Source organism: Euwallacea fornicatus, chromosome 22 (assembly GCF_040115645.1).
Source record: "Euwallacea fornicatus isolate EFF26 chromosome 22, ASM4011564v1, whole genome shotgun sequence".
In the NCBI taxonomy this organism is placed as follows: Eukaryota; Metazoa; Arthropoda; class Insecta; order Coleoptera; family Curculionidae; genus Euwallacea; species Euwallacea fornicatus.
In genome coordinates, this window is record NC_089562.1 from 372,062 (window position 1) to 393,707 (window position 21,646).

The 21,646-nt window shown below is 37.8% G+C and overlaps 1 protein-coding gene across 5 annotated transcripts in view; it reads right to left on the minus strand.

Moving 5' to 3' along the window:
• Positions 1–21,646, minus strand: part of Eip74EF (Ecdysone-induced protein E74) — an 81,767-nt gene that overhangs the window by 4,256 nt on the left and 55,865 nt on the right. For all 5 annotated transcript variants that reach the window (XM_066295295.1, XM_066295294.1, XM_066295293.1 and 2 more), the window contains 2 exons: positions 9,990–10,106; positions 5,678–5,905 (listed from right to left, as the gene is read on the minus strand). In XM_066295295.1, the coding sequence (XP_066151392.1) occupies positions 5,678–5,905; positions 9,990–10,106 (345 nt within the window). The remainder of the gene's footprint in view (positions 1–5,677; positions 5,906–9,989; positions 10,107–21,646) is intronic.

Sequence of the window (21,646 nt, forward strand, 5' to 3'; positions counted from 1 at the left end):
AACGGCCCAAGGTCCTATATCGGATGCGTTTTGTTATGCAGGAGGCTCATAGGCGCGGTTGCCGCCGCTGCACAGTCTGAGGAGACTCTAGCAGAACAAATCGGCAAAACAAAGGGGGAACGAGAGACGCGACAACGCAGCCGGTTAACGAAGTAATAACTGAAGGAATTATCTGCAACAAACATTAGTGCGCCCGGCAAAATGGGGTTATTGATACAGTACAAGGTCAATGGGGACTAAGTCTGATCGCCACGGAGCCTCTTGTGCATCTGCAACGGCGGATTCGATATAAGAACTGTTGTTTCAATAGAGTGGAGATCTAGCAAACACCAAAGACATGTGGGCCAATGATGGCATAGACCCATATAATTGGCCAAAGATGTTGCCACTGCCAAAATCTACCTACCACCCCTAAACCTGGGGAGGGTGGGTCTGGCCAATAGGGACGTAGAGTTTAAAGGCTTTGGTTTCAGACGATGAGGAAGGAGGACATTTTTTTTTCTTATAAAACAATGTTGTTTAGTCTAACGGGAGAAAATAGTTTCAGAGCGGCAATTGCAAACTCGCTGTATATTTGTTTAACGCAAATATTTTCACTTTTGTTTGGATAGGCGGCTCTATTTCCGGATAAATCGTAAGAACAGTCAAGGTTGATTGAGCTCATTCCGACGAATAAATTCACTGAGCTTTTCTTAGAAAAAAATAAATTTGGAACGTGGCCGTCGATAAATTTATATTGGCACTATGGGGCCACTGTCAATTGTTTGCTCGAAATCTGATTTTTGTTGCTTGATTTCAGGTCAAAGTTTAAATTTATTTTTATGGCCCTTCGATTTCGGAAAAAACTTATTAACGCATTTGCCTTTGTAATTTCAATTTTCTTGTTAAAGGGAACATTAATGTTTCATCTCTGATAGACTTGTCAGTCATATCAGATGGTTTTTATGCCCGAATTTGCAAGGGAAGCGCAGTTTAGGGTTCTGCAATTTTGAACGCGACGGCACGGTAAACGGAAGCAAAACATTGGCCGTCTGGCGGTTGTTTAAGATTGGCCTTGAAATCGCGGAAAGGCGCTGCGACGGGTCGCTGAACCAGTGACCGACCATCCGCCATTTTAGTCGCCATGTTAGTGGGCCTGCAGTTGCACCACGCCGCCGAACTGGCCAGACTTAGGTACCCTCGAGCGCACAACCGCTATTAGCAGGAACCCAACACCTTAGCTTGTTTGTTTGCAGCAAACACAAATAGATTTTTTACTGGGGCATCCTGCTCATCGATACGGCAGCAATTGTTATTATTATTGTCAAGTACAAAGTAAATATGTACGCTGTTGCGTCAACATGACATTAATTCCTAATTGGATAATCGGGAGATTTTGCGCAATTCACAGTCGACGTAGCTGTCAATGCCTAAATGCAAAATCTCGATTATGCAAGACGCGAAGAAACCGAAAGTGTGAAGGAGCTATAAGTAGTGCGATCAAATTCTATTTCAGGCAGTCATCAACGCAACAAGCGCTGTATTATCGTTTTGACATTGACCTAGGTCATAAGCTTTGCGCATTGGTGTAGAATACACCTACCTACTTAATATTTGACGACGAACTGCTATTTATAGAGACACACCGCCAAATACCTGATCCAGCCATATTGGCGAACCTCCATTGTGCCTGATAAGATTGTTAAATGGCGGTTGCCAAGCGAATTTTTCATCCTTAATGGAAAAAAGCACACAGAAGACCCTTTACCGACTCTATTGATCTTCACTTGAATTGAATAACCTGCAGTTTGGTTTTGAATTACCATATGCCTACAGGTAATTGTGGAGTAAACGCTTCAATTTTTGCAATCATCTGCTAGTCATCTTCATCGATAACACGAGGCGTTTAGGGTTAGGAGCATGTTACACGAGGCAAATCACTCGTTATCTTCTAAAATGTTCAAAAACGTCTTTAAAAATTTCGAAACTTTACTAGAAAATGTGATTATAACTTGGACCATACACATCAGTTTGGCTACCTTCTTGAACTCCGCATCCCACAGCATTTTGCCTGAACTTACCCAAGCCGAATCTGACAAGGAAACAGGTGACAAATTGGCGAACGTTCAAAATTTAAAAAATTCGAACAAACAAATCCGCGAATTGATCATGCACGTAGGACAACGGCTATTTTCGTATATGCGGCTGCACAATCGCTGGTGTTTGTTTAAACATTATTATAAGCTAAAAATCTTAAACAAATCTTAAACATTATCTTAACTGAGTTTATGTGTACCCTGCGTAGGATTTTTAGATATGTATTTCGAAATTTTTGTTGTTTTGGACATTTTTGATTTGGGGAGTTTTAGCGCCGATATTAGCTTTTTTTGTTACATTTGAATAAAGAAAAAACAGCAAAATTCACAAAAATTCTCCCAAACCAAAGAGGACGTTTGCTGTTTGGCAACATCGTTCAAACTTTGACAGCCCGTTTTTTGATGCAGCACAACTGACCACCAATACTACTGTCAAAACAAAAGCACAGAGTGGCATTGCCACGTTTCTTTTTTACGTACCAACATGCCCAGTAAGTACTTTATCTGTAAATTTGTGTTGAAGATTTTTATAATGTTTCAAACGTATCTTGTTCAGGATTGAAGTATTAAACATTTTCCAGTGAGAAACGAGAGAGGGCATTTTTTCATGATAACAAATTGCACCAAATTTCTCCTAACGACTAAAGAAAACATTAGGAAGATCTTCACATCATGGCCGTAATATTTCATGAGAGTCGAATATAGATGGATATGAAAAATTTTTAACTGTGGACGCCCGTGGTGATATGCATGGCAATGCTACCGTCGGAGTCCTGGATGAATTCGCAGCAACATATTTAATATTTTGTGTCTGCAGTTTCAATTTTTCTCACCCTTTTCAAGGTGAACCTTTAATACACTTGATGAAGGCGATAAGTAGAAACACGGGTAGTCAGGCAACCTCTTTCGTTTTTACTCGAATGCTCACGAAATTGCGCGCATCACCGTCAGCACATTCTTAACATAACCAATCATTCGCACCAACATTTCTTTGCCTCAAGATAACGTTGGATGTTTGGCAACAACGTCCGACACCCCCTTCTATGACATCTGGGTATCGTCCGTCATTGTCACAATCAATACGAAATAATAGTGCGACAATGCCATATATTTTCTCTGTTGTGGCTGCATTTCTTAAATAGGCATATTTTGATCACAAGGCGGAAAAAAAGCTGGTGGGCAAACCTGTCAGAATATACGGTCTTGGAGGTCTCTTCCTCATTTAAACGTTGATTTAGCGTGCATCGTTGCAAATACTCCTCGACTGTTTTATCACGACCTTCAAATCACCGCTAGATCGCGAATTTTTAGCGATGACCTACCGCAAAAGTCTGGCAAAATTTCGCGTTTTTTTCAGAACGTTTTTCGGCAGACGAAGAACCGCGGCCATCTTGTACCAAAACGAACGTCTAGGGGTCAAATCTATTTTCGATTTTACTGAATCGTTAGACGCGCTTCCTTATAAACACACCTATTGTGTTACCACGAGCATTATCATCTAGACCCAGGTGAAATCCTTGAAAATCCTTTTGTCCTAGAACACGGTTTGAGATAGGTCAAGGCGCAGCAGCGATTGCACATTTTCTAGGTTATTTTTGAGTGAGTCTGATTACGTCACTCGGTATATAAATCCTTGACGACGACCTACAGCTAAAGGCGAGGATTTTAGCAAATTAATGCGAATGTTTTCGCCTTGACCTCTGGAGTTTTTTACCCCTCGAATCGATAGATTAGGCATTCGCCGGAGAACATGAAAATCAATAGTTCGGATTAATCTAAATACACTCTTCCTGCTCTCATTAATATTAATTTGTTTGGGAATTTTCCTCAGTGTAAACGTGACGATATATCTGCCATTCTAAGTAATCTCGAGTGCGGCGGCATCGAAACCGAATTATTACTGCTGTTTAACGATGTAATTGAAGCGTTAAAAAACATTGGAATGTTGCCAACGATTCCGGGGAGATTTTTTTTTCGGCGTTTGAGTCAGAGGAGAAACATTGGATAATTGGAGGTGGTTCAAATACGGAAATCATTAACGTAACAATGTGAAAAAAATCCGCCATCTTTATTTTTAAGTCAGTGTCATATGTCTTTCGTATGTACATATCGACGACGATTTTATATGTGCATCGACCTTATTTGCCCCTTCTACCGAGCTCGCTTGTCATGATGATTGTGTCACTGTCAAGGTCAAAGTCATTGTCACATTATGCGTTGTTGTTTTCTTTTATATTTATGTCAATAATTGAGATAAATCCGCATTGAATGTATGGGACACTCTATACAGTTGGGAAAAAATTGAAAGGTGGGCGACGATAAACTTATATTGCGAACATAGGGTGGCTTTCAAATGTTTCCGGTGCTCGAAATTTCCACTTCGGTTACCACTTTATTTAAAGTAAATACTGATTTCTTTTTATTTTCGAAAACAATTCTCTATAGGCTATTGACATTTAGTTTTCTATTATTTACTTTCTTTATATTATATTAGATCCTCAGTAAAATAAATTCTCACCTCTTTGAGGGGAAATTCTGAATTTCAGAAAAGTCCTCGGAACTTACAATCAAACGTCAGAACTTTGTTTCTGAAGTGCAACAAGCAATGATGACCGCAACTTTGACTTTGCAGCATTTACTTATTATATCAGACGCCATTTTGATTTTTCCAAAAAAATGTTTCTCGCGTCTCCACTTCGAATCCAAATTTCTATCCCATGGAAAAGGAACTTTTATTGAATATTCCCTACCGGTAATCACCATTTCGAATTGTTTTTTAAATCGCATTAATAGTTCGCAAATGACTACATAAGAAAAATTTAGGAATAATTACGTTTCAAATAGTTTAAGTTTTGAAGCAATTTTACAAGCTTGTGCCAAGGTTTTTTTAAGGACGCTGTAACATAAAACATGATGGTTTTGTAGCACGTGGAACATTATAATTATTGTTTCATAATGTGCCATTTGATGGTAAAAACATGGGCATTTTCAAACAAAAATCCTAAAAGTTGCAAGTCATATGCAAGACCCAGAGATGGAAATTATATTAAGAGAAACGAAAACGTTACTCTGCCCACAGTTTTGCCTGTATTTAATTTTTATAAAAGTTATTTATGTATTTTTTAAAACTCCCTTGAGAACTTAAAGTTACTACACAGATATTGCGCATAATTTAACGAACGGTAAGCACTTATGCAAATGTTTATTGTTTTTACTAATGCTTCGAAGACGCATTATTATGCAAGCAAAACAAAGAACAATCAACTTTTTTCCCTGCAGCTTTGGCTGGCACTGTGAGCGTCCATATTTTCTTCCATTAAATGGTTTCGTATCTCTGTGACGTGTTTGGACATCGAAATTTGCTCCGACACCAAAAAAGAAAAACAGGGCTTACAAGGAATTTTTGTAATTAATTGTTAATAAAGTAAAAAAACATTCTTGTTTGCTTCGGGATTAATGAATTCGTTTTCCCTTAATTGACACTTCCACCTTGAGACGTCGACCTTCAACTGATGGAACCATTAGAAAACTCGAAAATAGCACTATATAACCTACCTCATGTCTCGTTTCATTAGGTATTTTTGATATAAAACAATACATACTGGTAGCAAAAGGTTGGTAGAACTGCTGCCCAATATGTCCCTGCCTATGGTTATTTTGGTGGAGAGGCGCGTTCCAGTTTAAGGCCGGATGCCTGGAAAATAGCCCCCCCACTGGGGAGTGTATGGAGGGTTGCAGCCTCGCCTTGAGCTCGTCGGTGGACGCGTGTCCTGAAGACGAACTGTCCACATCCGAAACGCCCGAATCCGCTGGACTCGGCGGCAGCGAGCCTAGAACCAAAAAAAAATATAAAACACACAAGAGTGGTTGTGTCACTTAAATCGGAAAAAAGTCCGTTATACAAAATCGGGGCTATTTACCGGTCAACGTGACCCTCCCCCCGAACCCTGAAGGGCCGAGGAAATAATAAATCAAAACAATCCTTCGGGCGATGAATGTCTTATGCAAATTGTGACGGTCGTTGGTTCTCAGGCATTTTTTGGCAAGTGGACGTACGAGGGGTTGTACAAAGAAACTCGCCTAAAAGAGCACACGCACTGATCGATCGGCACAGTCGGCATGTTTTTTCAAGTCAAACACTGATACTGCCGACTCAGTGCGTTTAATTTCATACATATAGCAAAGATGCCGAAAGATCCGAGTCGATTAATCGGCTATGTTCATCTCACAGGAACTCTATCGAATATTTGTTGATCCGATTGGAAAGATAATGAATAAATCTGCTTGAGTGATCGGATTAAAGTGAGCGACATAAAGCCGGATTGATAAACTCGACGTTGGATTCAGATTTGGCATCGACTGTAGCAAAAAAAATTTAAATACCAATAAATTTCATTGTTCCATTTATATAACTCGTCGGATTTCAAGATGTCGTTTAATTGCCGCTAGGCTGCCTACGAAGATAAAGCGGTCTCATCTTCTCGTTGGGCTAGAAGGTAACATGGAGCGACCTCAGATACATTGAGCCGAGTGACCGAAACAATTTCGGGAACAGAAATGAGGCCCAAAATTACAATTTTGGTGCATTTCTATTGAGCCATCTAAAGTTCGTGTTTTTTTTTTTTTTTTAATAATGGAAGAAACATCCTGATGCGGCGAAAGCCGAAATTTACGACTACAAGAGAACGTGGAGAAACCAAAGTTAAAACTCTTCGCGGCGTTCAAAATAATTTTATAAATAAAAATTAGATAAAAATTATGGAAATTTTGGATCTTTCCTGTTTCCTCTCCTCATCTTTTTCTAATTATGCAAGAGACATTCTGATGAAATAATTTGAAGCCGGAACTTGGTGTGGCGTGGCACTCGTGGTAAAACCGTAGAAGGGCGTAGTCGTCTACTAATGCAAGTCGTTGACGAAACAGAGTGATGTTTTGATTTTTGAAAACGTGTCAAACGTGAAACGAGGGTTTAGCTTCTTGTGCATGCAGTACAACGCCAACTCCAAACAACAAAGTTCAGAGCCGGCACTGAAGCTAAATCCAAAGTCTAATTTATAAATCCGGCTTAAATATTCAGTTCGAAAACGGAGTTGTTCGTAGGTTCGGTTTTAATTTTTACACCATAACCGCATCCACACGTCATGCGACAACCTGCCCAACTTGATCTAAAACATATTTAATCTATTTGAAAAATATTTGTCTTTTTATTACATAATCTGGAATAAATTTGATTCTGGAACGCAGTTCGCTCTATATTTACATTACAAGTGTTGCGCGACTGTCAAATGTTTATGGTAACTGTCAAAAATTCAACTTCATTCACCACTATTATTAGTTCCATTTTTTCCCGTTGGAGGCGATTCCATAACCTCAAATTTTCTTCAATTCAAATACTTACGGATCGTAATTTTTTGGTTGCCCAACTACCTGCAAATCCCCATAAAACCCAAGAGTATCCATTACACAATATTTGACAACCTTGTGGTCCATTCGCCGACACTTGCGTCCTAATCATGCGGTAAATCTCCTTTGTAGACTACTGTCTCATTGTTGTCCAAACCCAAATATTACCTGAAGACACTTTTCAAGAGGCAGCATCCTTGGTCTAGATAAAAGGTTCTGTTTATCACTTAAAGGGTATGAATTTCACACCTTTTATTGTCCCTTAGATAATGGGTATTTTGTACCTATTCCTAAGAGGATAATGATCTTGATTCCTTGTGCGTAATGAAATCTAGTAGTACCGACGATTAGTTCCGCTATCGGACCCCTTTCTCTCACGCACCAACCGTAAACAACGCACCCTTTTTTCCTTCCTTAAAACCTGTCCGAAAAGGAAGATTCTCTCCTTTCTGTCCTCATGTCCGGTTTAAATTCCTCGCCGAGGGTCGGGCTGACCTCCGCGCCCTTAAAACCATTAATCATACCTTTATGCCCTTTTTTATATTCTTTGCTCGGACAGGGGTCATCTTTCGGGTCCATCATTACAGCGGACCAAAGCGATGTCCGGTAGTACCGTTCATGCAGAGAAGCGTTGGTGATTCTGAAGGGTTACTCCTTAGAACGTTTGGCGATTATGTCGTTATGTCGGCTGACCGTTGGAGACTTGCTGGCGATTTAGTTGCCAAAATATACGGGGGATGTCCGGTTATGCAACGGATTAATGTTTTGTTGAAAAAATTAAGTTGCAATAAACAAATAAATGTTAATTTATATATTTGAAAAATCATAAACGGTCTTATTGCTCAATATACCTGACCCTTTGACAAAGGGTCGGCTAAAGGGACTATCCGCTTTCACATCGGTTTACAAATAAATTGATCGTTCTTCAGTGACCATGCAAATATTATTGTCCATCCACAGATCGTCGCCGAAGAATACATCACCCTTTCGTTGCCCATCCACATTTTCAGACCTTTTGTCAAGCAAAAGGGCTAGTAGCCCTTTGTCATTCTAAGCAGCTGGCTATTTTCCTTACTATTTACATCCATCTACATAAGGTTGCAAAATAGACCCCCATCGGTGGTTAAAATTGCTGCAATGATCTTTGTCTACACCTCGTTGGGAGGGATTATGATGTATAGTTGCCCAAAGGGTGTTTTTGGGGAAAATAATACTTTCCTAAACCAACACGTGCCCTAAACAGCTGTGCAATATTATTATTTGCGATTGTGCAAAAGGGTTGTGTGTGTTCATCGGCTTATATAGGCATATGCCAATATCTGACACATGTCCCCCATATACATATATGGAGGACCCAAAGTCCCATATAAATTCCCTAAAAACTCAGAAATATTTTTCATGAACGTGCTAGAACACGTCAAATATCGTTTTTAGTTGCGCATTTTTGACGTAACAGACATGTACTATACAGGGTTAGCCATGCAGTAGAAAAATGTACTTTTTAATTTTTTCCTAGAACCCCCCGTATATTATGACGTTTTTGAGTTCTTTAAGGAAATTCTGAACAGATTTCATGTAACATACCAATGTCTAAATTAAACAGTTATTGAAATATTTGCACAATATGGCAATTAGAGTGGCTCGCTAAATAGCCTGACCTGACCCCTACGGACGTTGTTGTTGGGGTTGTCTGAAACATAAGATGTATTTAAATAAACTTAACGATATAGGAGAGTGGAAAAAAATTACTTAAGAAGCTCAACAAATACCTCTTTAAAGGGTAAAAAAAAGTTCTTAACTAGTCTGAATTGCGACCTGTCCACTGTCAAGTTAGTTCAGGTTAAGGTTAAGACAAAGGGCCACAGCTCTAATAATTAATACATTAGATTATAATAGTTTACATTGTTATTTTTTACTGTGTTAATGATCTATCATTATGTTTATTTTTTATATTTTTTTTCGAAAACTGTCGAATTTAGACTTGGGATGTTGTGTGAAAAATGCTCGGAATTTCTTAAAGACGTTAAATAATATACCCAGGGTTACATAAAAAAATGTAAAAATACATTTATGTACCGCATGATTAACCCTGTACACATATTTATTACGTCAGAAGTGCACAACTAAAAACAATATTTGATATGTTCCAGCATTTTCATGAAAAATATTTCCTTCAATTTTTAACGAATTTACGCAAGACTCTCGGTCTTCTAGGTCTATTCGTCTATTCGTAACGCACAACCTTTAAACGTGTTTTAAGTGGTATTAACGACCCTTTGACCAAAAAACTAGCTTACTGGACATCGGTCATTCCGGAGGGAGAGCCCTTAAATAGATCCAAAGTGTGGGAAAACGGGATGTTTTTAATAAAATCCCGAGGGTTTGCGTCCAGGCCCAACTAGTTCCAGTGGTCAGTTGGCGGCAATTTGGGAAAGAAAAGGGTGTAATTTGACACCATTGGGGTTTTAACCAAAAAAAAAAATATATATCCAACGTCCAGTCGAAACTTACCTGTAGTGGTGGGGTAAACAGCCTTTCTTCTTGCATAATCGCATAGGGACGGATGTTGGATATCACTTCGCTGCCTCGATAGTAACTGATGAAGGTAGTTGTTCTGCTCCTTATCGACTGCAATTAAAAAAAAAAAAAATTGGATCACTCTGTAAGTATAATAAATGTCGACATAATCGGTGCACAAGAGGAAATCCTACCAACCTTGGCCAAATAAGCAAACAAAAAACCACTTTCACTCTTCAAAAAAGTGATTTAAAACGTGATGATGATGGTCGGTTGACTATGTACAGGGATCCTTCGAAACCAGCGTATTGCATACGCTGCAACGGCAAGAGGACATTTTTGGTAGGATCTGGTATATGGGAAAAATTGCAAAGTATTATAACACGCAAGCGACCTCGTTTCGGATTGAAGATATATGAGTTTTGGCAACACATACAGAGGCAGGGCTTTGTTGCGTGTGCGCCTCCGTTTAATTGCAGGTTCTTGACACTGTTATTTCGTCTGAGGGTGGCAATTTGCACATACAGAGTGGTCAACAAAAATTCAAACATTAGTCCATTTCATGGCTCAAATTATAAGTAATCAACAGTCGAAAATATTTCATTTGTGGTCGCTGCCCCATGTCACAGCAATAGTTTATATGGGTGTGGTCTCATATAAATTTTTACTTTGTTTCAAATTAAACTCTAAGACTATCTTTAATCTAAACGATGATTTGTGTTAGTATTATGTTCATTTTAATGCTGCAAAATGCCAATAAAGATAAAAATAATTGCATAACTTTAATGTATAAAAATTTATACGGAGCGATTCTCTCAAGAAAATGAAATGTTGAATACCTGATGAGTAAGGAATTTCAATTCAAATTAAAGCTTCAAAACAATTAAGGATAGCTATATAAGATGGAAATTTCCCATTAGCGGAACCATTCGCAGAGATGATAAAATATACAGGATGTTTCGCTATCGGCAGAGAAAAAATTCGAATCCTAATTTTCGAATTTGAGACACGAACCAAAGTTCATTTGGCCGAAGTTAACCCGAACTGCGCAAAATTCTTGTAAAACATATGAACGTGTACGGGGTGGTCCATTCGAGGAGGTGGAATCTTGAGGTATTAATGGAACTCAATGTAAATTAACGCTCCGGAACTTGAGAGATTGCGTTAGAGATTACTGAAAATATATACAAAGCAAAAACAATCCTCGTGATTTAGGGCCAATATATCCATATCTTGGTAACTTTGCCGACGAAATTATTTCCACTGAAATGGAGAAATTGGCTCCGATTTCAATATCTCTCTCTGCGAGTTGTCTCGGCGGTAAAGTTATCGGAAGCTTGATATATTAGCCCTTAAAGTTTCAAAACTCGTTTCGAAAAATTCAGAAATACATGTGAGCACACATATTTGGCAGTACAAAACAAGTCATTAGTCAAAATGATATACGCCCGTTAAACCATTAAAGGATTGACGTAACGGAATCCGGTTTATCGATACTATACGAGTGTAAATCGCACTTTTAGGCAATTTACTTGCGATAGCATTGATTAATTCCACAATATCCGGCGATAACACCAATTTCCAGCAATCCTTCAGCAATATTTACGCATCTTCATAGGTTACTGCCCCATTTATTTTGACAAAAGCAGTCCAGGACTGGTCAATAACAAACAATATCGGTTTTATTATAGTTCAGTTCTATGAAAAGGTTCAAAGAGGTCTTCGCGGATATTGCTGTTGCATCTTTGAAAAACAGAGAAACTATTTTGATATACGCAAATTACATTTAACATTTGCAAAAATGGGGAAATTACCGCGAATACGTTATTTTTATTGTTGCTACATGTAATAGTTGTAGCAGGCGGCTAACTCGCCCTTTTACAAAAATCTATTAAAATATTCAAAAATTTTCCCTAATTTGGTGTTCCTGTTGCAAAATCGATTCGACTAGACAAACACCGACCTTAAAGTGATTTTTGCTCGTTTTTTCTCGGAATGAAAACGCTGAAATAACACGAAACTTTTAGCATATTTACCAGCATGCAAAGCAATTCGTGCAGACACAATATCCATTCGAAATCTCCCATCATTTTGCTCTTTTTCCAGACGGAGCAATGAGCTGAAGAAAAAATTGTTTTCCAGACTTGTAGTGTGGACCGTATTTAAGAAAATAAATACAGGGTGTACCTTATTTAGGTGTGCTGCCTATCCCCGACACGGTAGGTGTTACAAGTTCGATTAGATGAGGGAGAGTTGCCATTTTTTAGGGGGCTATTTTTGCAAAAAAGGTAAAATTGGTGAAAACCCTAAACCGCGTGACACATTTACAAAATGCTAAAGTGACCAAAAGAAGTTTTTGTTTGTTAGTTTTTTCCTTTTTACATGCTACGCGTATATTCTAAGGTGACATTTCTTGTTGAAGATATTGGTGCTAACCTAGCGTTTTTGCAAAATTTTTCGAAAACGCTTTTTACCCCTGAAACGTGAACGCATCATTTGGGCACTTTTTCCTGGTTGGTTACCTAGTTCCCCTGATATGACTCAAATTGACTTTTCCGTTTTTAGAACTAGGGAACTGCAAAAGACCAAGTTTACAAAACATCCTTAAAAATCTTAATAATGATTTTGATAGACTCATATTTCCGAAATGAAAAGCGCTTTCGAAATATGCAATGAAATTTCCAGCTCCGCGTCTACAAATACTGAGTTGATATTGCTATATTAAACGAGAAATGTCGCCTTTGCATAATGATGAGTCTGTATTGTAGAGAGGAAGGGAGTGACACAACAATCTATTACTTTTTTGATAACGCTGAATGTTTTTTAAATACTTTTCATTGCGTATTTTTAGTAACTTCACATTCAACTGATTTTGTAACTTTCACCGTTTCGAAGAACGCAGAAGTGGACACACCTTGATAAGACACCCTGTACAGCACTAATTTCTGAATGATAATGAGCAATAAAAATTCAATACGTAGATGGTTTTAGCGCCCATTACCACCATAAGTGCGTCACCGTTTTTAAGGAATTTCTACAATTGAAAGGAAGCTTGCGTGTATTGCGGATTTCCTGCATTGCTGCTGCCGCTACACAGCAAACCTTTACTCACTTTATTATTACATGTATTTAATTGCTTTAATATATTAACTCTTGAATAGGTATGTAAATATAGAAACGTCTGCAGATTTAAGATTCAGCCCACACGTCCCCGAGAAAAAAACGTATTGTTCTTGGTACCGAAATTGCCAAACACCCCGTGTAACACAATGCGCCCAAATTTAAATACAGGACGCATTTGCAAGTAGTGAAAGTGGTTTTTTTTGCATTGTTTAGACGATCAATAGGGTTAAAATCTTGGGCGGACTTTTTGTTACTGTCTTCTATTAAGGGGAAAGTTGACATTATTAACATGGGCGTGGTCGGACAACACGAATGCGCCCGATTGAGGCTGGAAAAAAAAAATAGGAAAATCCTCGATTAACAACAAATAGTTTCCTGTAAAAGGAAGTTGATATTTCACAGATTGGCGTCGGAATTACGAAAGTGAGTCCTACTTCAGGTTGCCGGTTCCGATCTGGGTTAAGGCCGCAAACAAATACACGGCTGCTCGTTTATGTGTGTGCGTTACGTAACGCGAATTTATTGTAGACTCGCTATTAGCCAACGAGGATCGAGCTCGAGATGCGCTCGATAATAACCGGACTCTTGGCGCTCTATTTTACGATCGAAACAATCGTGAAATCACCCAGATTATGAAGCACCGCGTTATCAAACAGTGACACATTTCCTTACACGTGCCCAAGATTATCGGTCCCAGAGATCCTAAGAACCCGTAAGGAGACCGATAGATGGCGTCAGTGTCGCGACACAAATTACATTGCTTCCAGCAGCCATTTTGTAGCAGTGTTCGAACATCAATTTATATCTAAGAAGTCAGTTGCTGTCAATGACGTGGAAGAGGGGGATCTAGCAGCTCGCAATAAATTGATTAAATTTTTTTAATGGAAGATCGCCACCTATAGAGCCCCTGTGACATGTAAGACATAATGGCCAGGATTACGTAGTTACTTCCCAAAAATTGGTTTTTGTACGTAAAATATTAGAGCCGGTTTCGGCTTGCCATGGGACATTTCCTTTGTCCCAAATGTCTACCAATAGATCAGTCAGGAATCAAAAGATCGGCCGATATGGTGTGTCTGGTCAATGGTTTTGGTTCAGCAAATAGTAGATTTTGTTTTATTTCATCTCTCTTTCTTAGATTTCTCATTTGAGTTTACGCATCCTTTTATTAATCCAAATTACTTTGAACGTAAAGTTGTTTTTTAGAAGGTTTAAGGATAAAAGGGGATAATTAAAAGGACAAGGTCGAGTTTGATTAACCACCTCTCTACAATTACTTTAACAGTAATAAAAAGGGGCAGAATTGGTTGTCGCACTAATTTCTATGTGACCACCCCGTTTTTCAGAAACGGGTACACGTGAAACATTTCAAGGAAGTATCGTGGAGTTGATTGCGCAATATTGGAGAAATTCAATTTCTAATGCCTAAAGAATATCTTTTTTCAGGGTAGTCCTTAATATATACTTAATTTGTGGCTAAAAACACTCTCATTTTCACAATGTGTGTTTCGTTAGTTTATAAATTTCACATCTATGAAATAACGTTCAACTGGCCAGAAGTAGTAAAAATTGAGATTTCCTAATTTAGAGAATCACCGATACAATCATTCCCAGAGAGTTTTCACATACAATGCGTTTTTTAACGTACATGGAATTTTACACGTTAAAATTTTGACCCAATCTCGCCTTTTGCTATTAAAGTTTCGTAACTAAATCAATAAAACTTGACAAATGTTAAAGTGGCACTTAACTGTGCGCTAATAAATCAATTGAATAAAAAAAACTTGCTTCAAATTCCAAAAAATGTATAATCTTTTTCAATTTTGTACCTTTCTACATTCTTCGTAAGTTGAAAACGCATGCTCAAGCACTAACAAACGAATAGTAATCAATTTCTGATATTTTACGAAAAAGTAAAATTGGTTAAAACTTTCAATCAGAAATATGTGAATAACTATCGATCTGATCAAAAAAAACTTTAATTTATTTTGTTATTGAATAAAGTGAAAAAAATCCAAACAAAGCGTTGGTCTTTTAGGAATGAAAAGCGCTTTGAAAACGTGAAATAAACATGCCAGGTCCGGACCGAAGAAAAATCTGAGGTGGCATCGATAGTTTGAATGCAAAATGTCATATTGGAATAATAATGAGCCTGTGTTGCAGAGATGAAAAATCTACCAGAAATCTGTTTTAAACTTTTTTAAATTAGATTAATAGTTCTGAAACATTTTCAACTGAACATTTTAATCAATTTTCGAATTTTAGTAAAATCTCGAATACCAAATACAACTTATTAACGCCTACACATATTAAAAGCCTCCAAAACTGCCAACTTTTTTCTCATTTATGCAATTTTTTTACTCTCGCTGTTTCGGAGATAGCAGAAAAAGGTACAATTATTACAAATGCGACACCCCTGTAAAGCGTATCTGGGAAATTGCGAATCACGTTAATTAAGTGTTCGTTGTAACGGGACTTCACATATGAATTATATTTATCTAACTACGCTATTTTTTCGCAGAAAAATATTCTGTCTCACCTCCACTATAGTTGCTATCTATGGCGAAAAAAAAATGAAATAAAAATGAATTGTGGAGTATACCGGAAATTCTTTAGAAATCTGAAAATCACAAAACGTGCCTGAAAATGGCAACATTTTGATAACTATATCAAAACATGAAAAATAGGGTATTTAAAAATTCATGTCCAGGCATTTGAGCTAAACGATAGACTCAAGCTTGCCAAAACTTGCCTTTTCAAATTTCAAACCACTGGAAATTCAAACTGACATATGAAACTCAGGAAATTGTTTACATCCAAAATCGAGGAACTGAAAGCCAGTAGAAAACATAAAAAAACAGGTAAAGTTTGGACTTAAAGATGTTTATAGCATCATAAAACTTTGTTCGCTAGGATAGAAAATTGGAAATTGAAAGGAAGCTCAAAAGATAGAATAAATCGGCTCATGAAACTTTAGCTTAACGATTACCTATTTCAAGCTTACTGTAAAATTTGTTTCTTCGAGTTGGAAAACTAGAGGCTAAATGTAAGCAGAAAGTTTGAAAGAAAACTTGGCTGAAATTCCACAAATAACGTTTTTAAAATACAACATGAACTCTATCGGCTATATCTGAGCAGAATGTTAAAATGTTGTGTTGATAATAATAATAACGATATCCCTTATTGCACTCTCCGTGGCTGAATTCAATTTAAGACACAATGATAGAACCACCCTCAGTGGTAAGCCACGGCAAATGATCGTCAGTGAACTGCTGAGTTGAGATAATAATTTATTTGAACCCAACTGTGCGACCCCACCCTAAGCACCAAGTTCGACTGACTGATTGTATGCCTATTTCGACCCCACCCAACCAGATGTCAGAAGCGAGGAAACATTTGCTGTAAGTCAATTTTTGGTACATGTAAAATTTAATCAGAAAACAAACAACTGTGAAGTAAGTCGACATCTGTCAAATTGACATGACCAATTCTACCATTTCTAATTAAAAAAAAAAAAAATTAATCTATAATTTTTTGACATTTGTAATTTTTTTTTATATTAAATGTACAATGTAATTTATTGACATCTGATGTTAGATTTGAATCTAGAAATCTTTCCCAGGTTTTGCAGTTTGGAAAAAAGTATAAAGTGAGAGACACGCAAAATCCCCATTTACGTAACGGGCGAAGATAGTAACGAACGTAGCACTAGCGTGTAATGTTACGCACGAGCCGCAGGAGAGGGCGGTAATCGCGCGAGTGTTTTTTCATTCAAAAAACACCCCAGTTGTATTTGATATGATGTAGGAGCAGTAGTAAGGCACATCTGCCACTTTAAAATTGATTTCAAACTCTTGATGTGACTCTCAAAACCTTGCAGAAACGTCCTTTTGTTTAGACATTAAATATCATGTTATTTGATGGTTTTTTTTTGGCGTAAAGTCGGACAATGCTGACAATAGATGGCGCTATTGCCTATTTTGCACGGCAACTCGCGCAGAAAACTCAGCTTTAGGCGAACAGGAAAGTTTCAACCGTTGACTTGTTTTTGGTTTTGCAAATTAATTTCCAAGTTTGCCTTCAATCCATCAATTTCTGACACCCAATCGAAGACCTTTGCACCCTTTCTCGGGCCAAATTAAAGAACCAGACGTGTCCTTAATTTAATTGCCTGTAATGGAAAAGCATCGTCGCCATTACCGCTGTCCAGCAATTCCTTGCTAACGGCAGGCGAATTCTCGAAAAAAACCAAACACGGTACCATAAATTACGACATTTTTGCTTATATTAGCGACGTTATTACGTTTGTAAACATTTTAAACGAATTATACTGACTGCATTCGTAAACAAGCTGCCACTCGAACTGGGTTAAGGCTGTGACATACTCACTAACAAGAAAAAATAAAATTTATCGTCTCGATGGTGATGGTGGTGGTGTTTGTCATTATTATTATATTGTTGTGACTTCCATTGATCTTAATTGTCTAGTATCACTGGTGTCCAGGAAGTGATAGTTTCCTGATATTTGATCATCATTCAAGGTTCGAAGACGATTAGAAGATGTTAATTGTATGCAGAAACCGTGGTGGAAAGGTTCTTTGGGGCTGTCGTCAGACACTTCCGGCTAATTTCGTCGATTAAAAATAGCCAAGTGATTAATATGTAGTCTGAAAACAGCCCCGAATCAATCAACTTTGCCGGTCCACGAAAAAGAGCACAAAGGAAGCTCAAATATGGCTTCCAGTAACGACTTCCTTGACGTGGCCTGCGGTTTCCTAAACAGATTGAAGCTTATATTTAGCGAATTTATTACGTTCGATTTTTGCAAAACATTCTATTGGAAATGGCACGTCCATTAGCCAAATGTTTAGACAAGAATTGCTATCGTCGCCCGCTTCCTCCATTTTCAAACAATCCAACATAGATTTCTTCAAGTGCGAGGAATTCCCACAATTTTCAAAGACATGCTCGGCTTCCCTTGTCTCAATGACTGGTTCTCAAAGAAGGGAAGGAAGTCTTTAATAATACGTTTGTTCCAACTATCCGGAAGTGCCGAGGGGCACTTAAAGCAGGATTATTTTTCCTTTTTAATAGCCCTTTAATTTGGGGAAGGAAGCGGAACAATCACGACGAATGAAGACTTTGAAATTATGTATTCGATAAAATGCACTGTCAAAAGAATGGGGTCGCACTCGCAAATAAACGACTCCAGGATGGCATGTGATTTATTTGAATTCGCCTAAATGCGTTTATTTTGCATCTCGCGACCCAATTTCACCTAAATTATTGCATCTGCGCAACCGCTTTAGTCACCTATCAGCATCCTTAAATGCATATAGAATCTTATATAATTATCTTTAGATCATATGACGAAAGCTCCGGAAACGTCAGTTCCCCTTGACCTAGTTGGCAACGCTGTTTCTCTGCATTGTTGTCACATCGTCCGAATAGATGTTATTGTATTTACATTGTTTCCAATCTCTCGAAATTTTTTACGGGGTCTTGGCAATCGCGCCGAACATCACGAACAACCAACATCTTCAGATCGTTTCGACATCTAATGCAATATGGTAATTACGTGGGAATGCGTTTTGAGGCTAAAGAACAAGAAACAATAACGCAACGCAGCAAGGCCCTTTTCTAATGACTGAATCCCACAGACACTCCCATAAAAAATAATCCAAAGAAGGAAATGAATAATAACCCTTTTTAGGGCCAGGTAGAAATATGTCCGATAGTTTGACCTACAATCCATTAGAATAAACGTCTTCAGTCTAGCCCCCCAAAAGCTGATATATCAATGTAAACATAGTGCACGTTCTGGGAAGTAAAATATTAAATTTCTGACGTTTCTGTGGAAGATCAAGACAGAGCTTGTTTTAACCCTCGATTACAAAGGGCTCTTTATGGAAGGACCTACATCCTTGCCAGCTTAATGTCTCCATAAAAAAACGATCCATTAAGGGCTGATTTTTAACACCCATTTCCACTTGTGTTGGGGTTTTAAGGATGTTTATGTAATAGTCAGATGTCCGCGTTTTCGAATTTTTCTCGATTGTCATATGAAATTTGGTTTATATAGTCGAGTTTTCAGATGACTTACGGACAACGCTGATTAGATACCGAGAAGTCAAAGGACTTCAATAAAAGCGTAAAGAGACTGTTCAAAAAATAAACGTTTACCGTATGGACCACTTCAATAGTTCATTATCACCAGCGCACTTAATTCACTATTGTCAATAAAACCTTTCGGGTGTCAACGAATTCATGTGATAAATCAAATGGAACGCGACGACGAATGGGCAAAATCTTCAAGTTTGCATTGATCACTGGTCAATGTACCCACCCACAATTCTTCTGCTTTGTTTCAGTTCTTAAAGCTACGTCTTCGTGCCGGGGCTTACCTATCCTTCAGCTCAAAAGCTCAATTGGTGAATTTTCAAATTTAGAGGAACAAATTTTATGTTAAACCTCAATGCTCGAAGCATATTATGTCTGATCTCCAAATATCGGCAATTTTTTCAGATTTCTAGGTTATTCTCAGTCTGTAAATTTCCAGCTTGAAGACACGAATGTTATGCTCCATCTTCAAGCTGGAACCATTTTCCACGTCCAAATCTAGACGATTTTTTATATATTCTCTTATTTTCGGTCTCTATTTTTCAGGTTTGAAAGAACAACTGTCAAATATAGCAAAAGTAAAAATATTGTTAAATTTGATTTGTTTTGTTAAAAAAGCTACTTCAATTACGTCTTCTAATGTAAAATAAGCAACATTTCAGCGTCCAATCCGAGTGAGTTTTAAAATTGTTTATGTAATTTTCAAACCTGAAAAAATAGATGTAAACTAAGTCTTCAGCTCAAAATACGCTACGCTTAGGCTTCAAATCTAGATAATTTTTTTCATCTTTATATGATTTGCAGTCTCTAATTTTTAAGCTTGCAGTGGCACGTTTAAGCCGCATCTTCCAGCTCGAAACCAGCAACGTCTGACCTGTAAATCCAAATTATCTTCTGAATTTTTTGGTGCTTTTATTTTCAAGTTATCTTGGATTCCCGGCGGAGTTTTGAAAATTTTCTGCCTACATCCAATATTCCAATTTCAGGCTCAGCAGCACGCAATTTTCTTGTGACTAAATTTTCATGGCTTAATTACGAATAATTTCAAGCCTAAACAAGCAACTTTTACCCCGTCTTCAAAGCGTATCTTTGGGCTTAAATTTCAGGCTCATTTCATGGTCCGGAAGAATCTTCTCCAACTGGAACTAACTTAACGATTTCAAATCGTTTGACGCGACTTTTTTCCAGCAAAACACAACTTACACTTGCATTTTTAACATCTCTATCACTTTATCAACAATATCGATCTTCAAGAACACAACTAACGCAACAGTAAAACCCCATTTACAAATCCTCCTTCAATTATTCATCGAGACTTCACGTTCAGACTACTGATTGTCCATTTTGTTTACAACACGTGCCGGACTTAATTACATCATCGCATTTATATCAAGCTTTAAGTGACCTTTTCGGACACCTTAGCCAGTGGTTCGCGAACTATATGGCACAGATTTTCAGATAAGCAACCTATTCCTGCATTGATTTGTTGGTATATTGTACCTCGTTCGGGAATTGTGCTGATGCGTTCGAACTAAGTATAGAACGTTGTTTTTGACTTCCTGAATGAGTAGCGTTCTCTGTTTTTGTTTTTCATTCAAAATCATCTTGGTCATCGTTCTATAATTACACATCCCCGCCATTACGTAAATTGCACTTTTCGCCACGGTTTGGTGCGAAACAAAGCCCATTTTCATTACCGTCACTTTTCGCTAGCAGAAGTGAATTCCGTGTGAATCAATCATATGAAAGTAAAATCACGACGTTTTCCTTTTTAACTGGCCGATCGAGGTCAATATGCACCGAGTTGATAGACGATGCAAAAACGAAATTTTTCACCGATATATGGAATAAACGCACAGATGGGAAAATTGCAGTGCCGTGGAAGTAGGACGCGGAGAAATTCTAAAGAAAGTAAATGAAATCTACAATTTTACACACAAATGCGCGCACGGCTCTTGATCTAATGCGCCAACATGCACTTTTATTGTTTAATTTGTAGAAAATATGCATTAATACGGATCTAATAGGAATATGAACGCGACACGTGTCTGCCATAATTAGAGAGAAGCAGGCAATGTAAAACTGAAACATCATCTATTCTTCGTACACATCAAAAGGCCTTTAGAAACTAGTACACAAATTACGACAACGTTAACTAGAACTTGCAAAACTGGCCTTAATTAGAAAATTCTCCTTCATGTTGCTTGAAATCCAATACCCTAATACTTTGATTTTGTGACGCTGCCAAGAATCTCTTTCTCCGTTATTTAAAGCTAGGCTTATCCATTTTAGCATAAAGCTGACTACACAGCAGGAAGACACATCTACCAGCTTTCTAGTAACTTAAATGCGTTTTTTGTCCCGGATATGTAATTGAATGTTGAGCAAATTTACGACATAATACCATA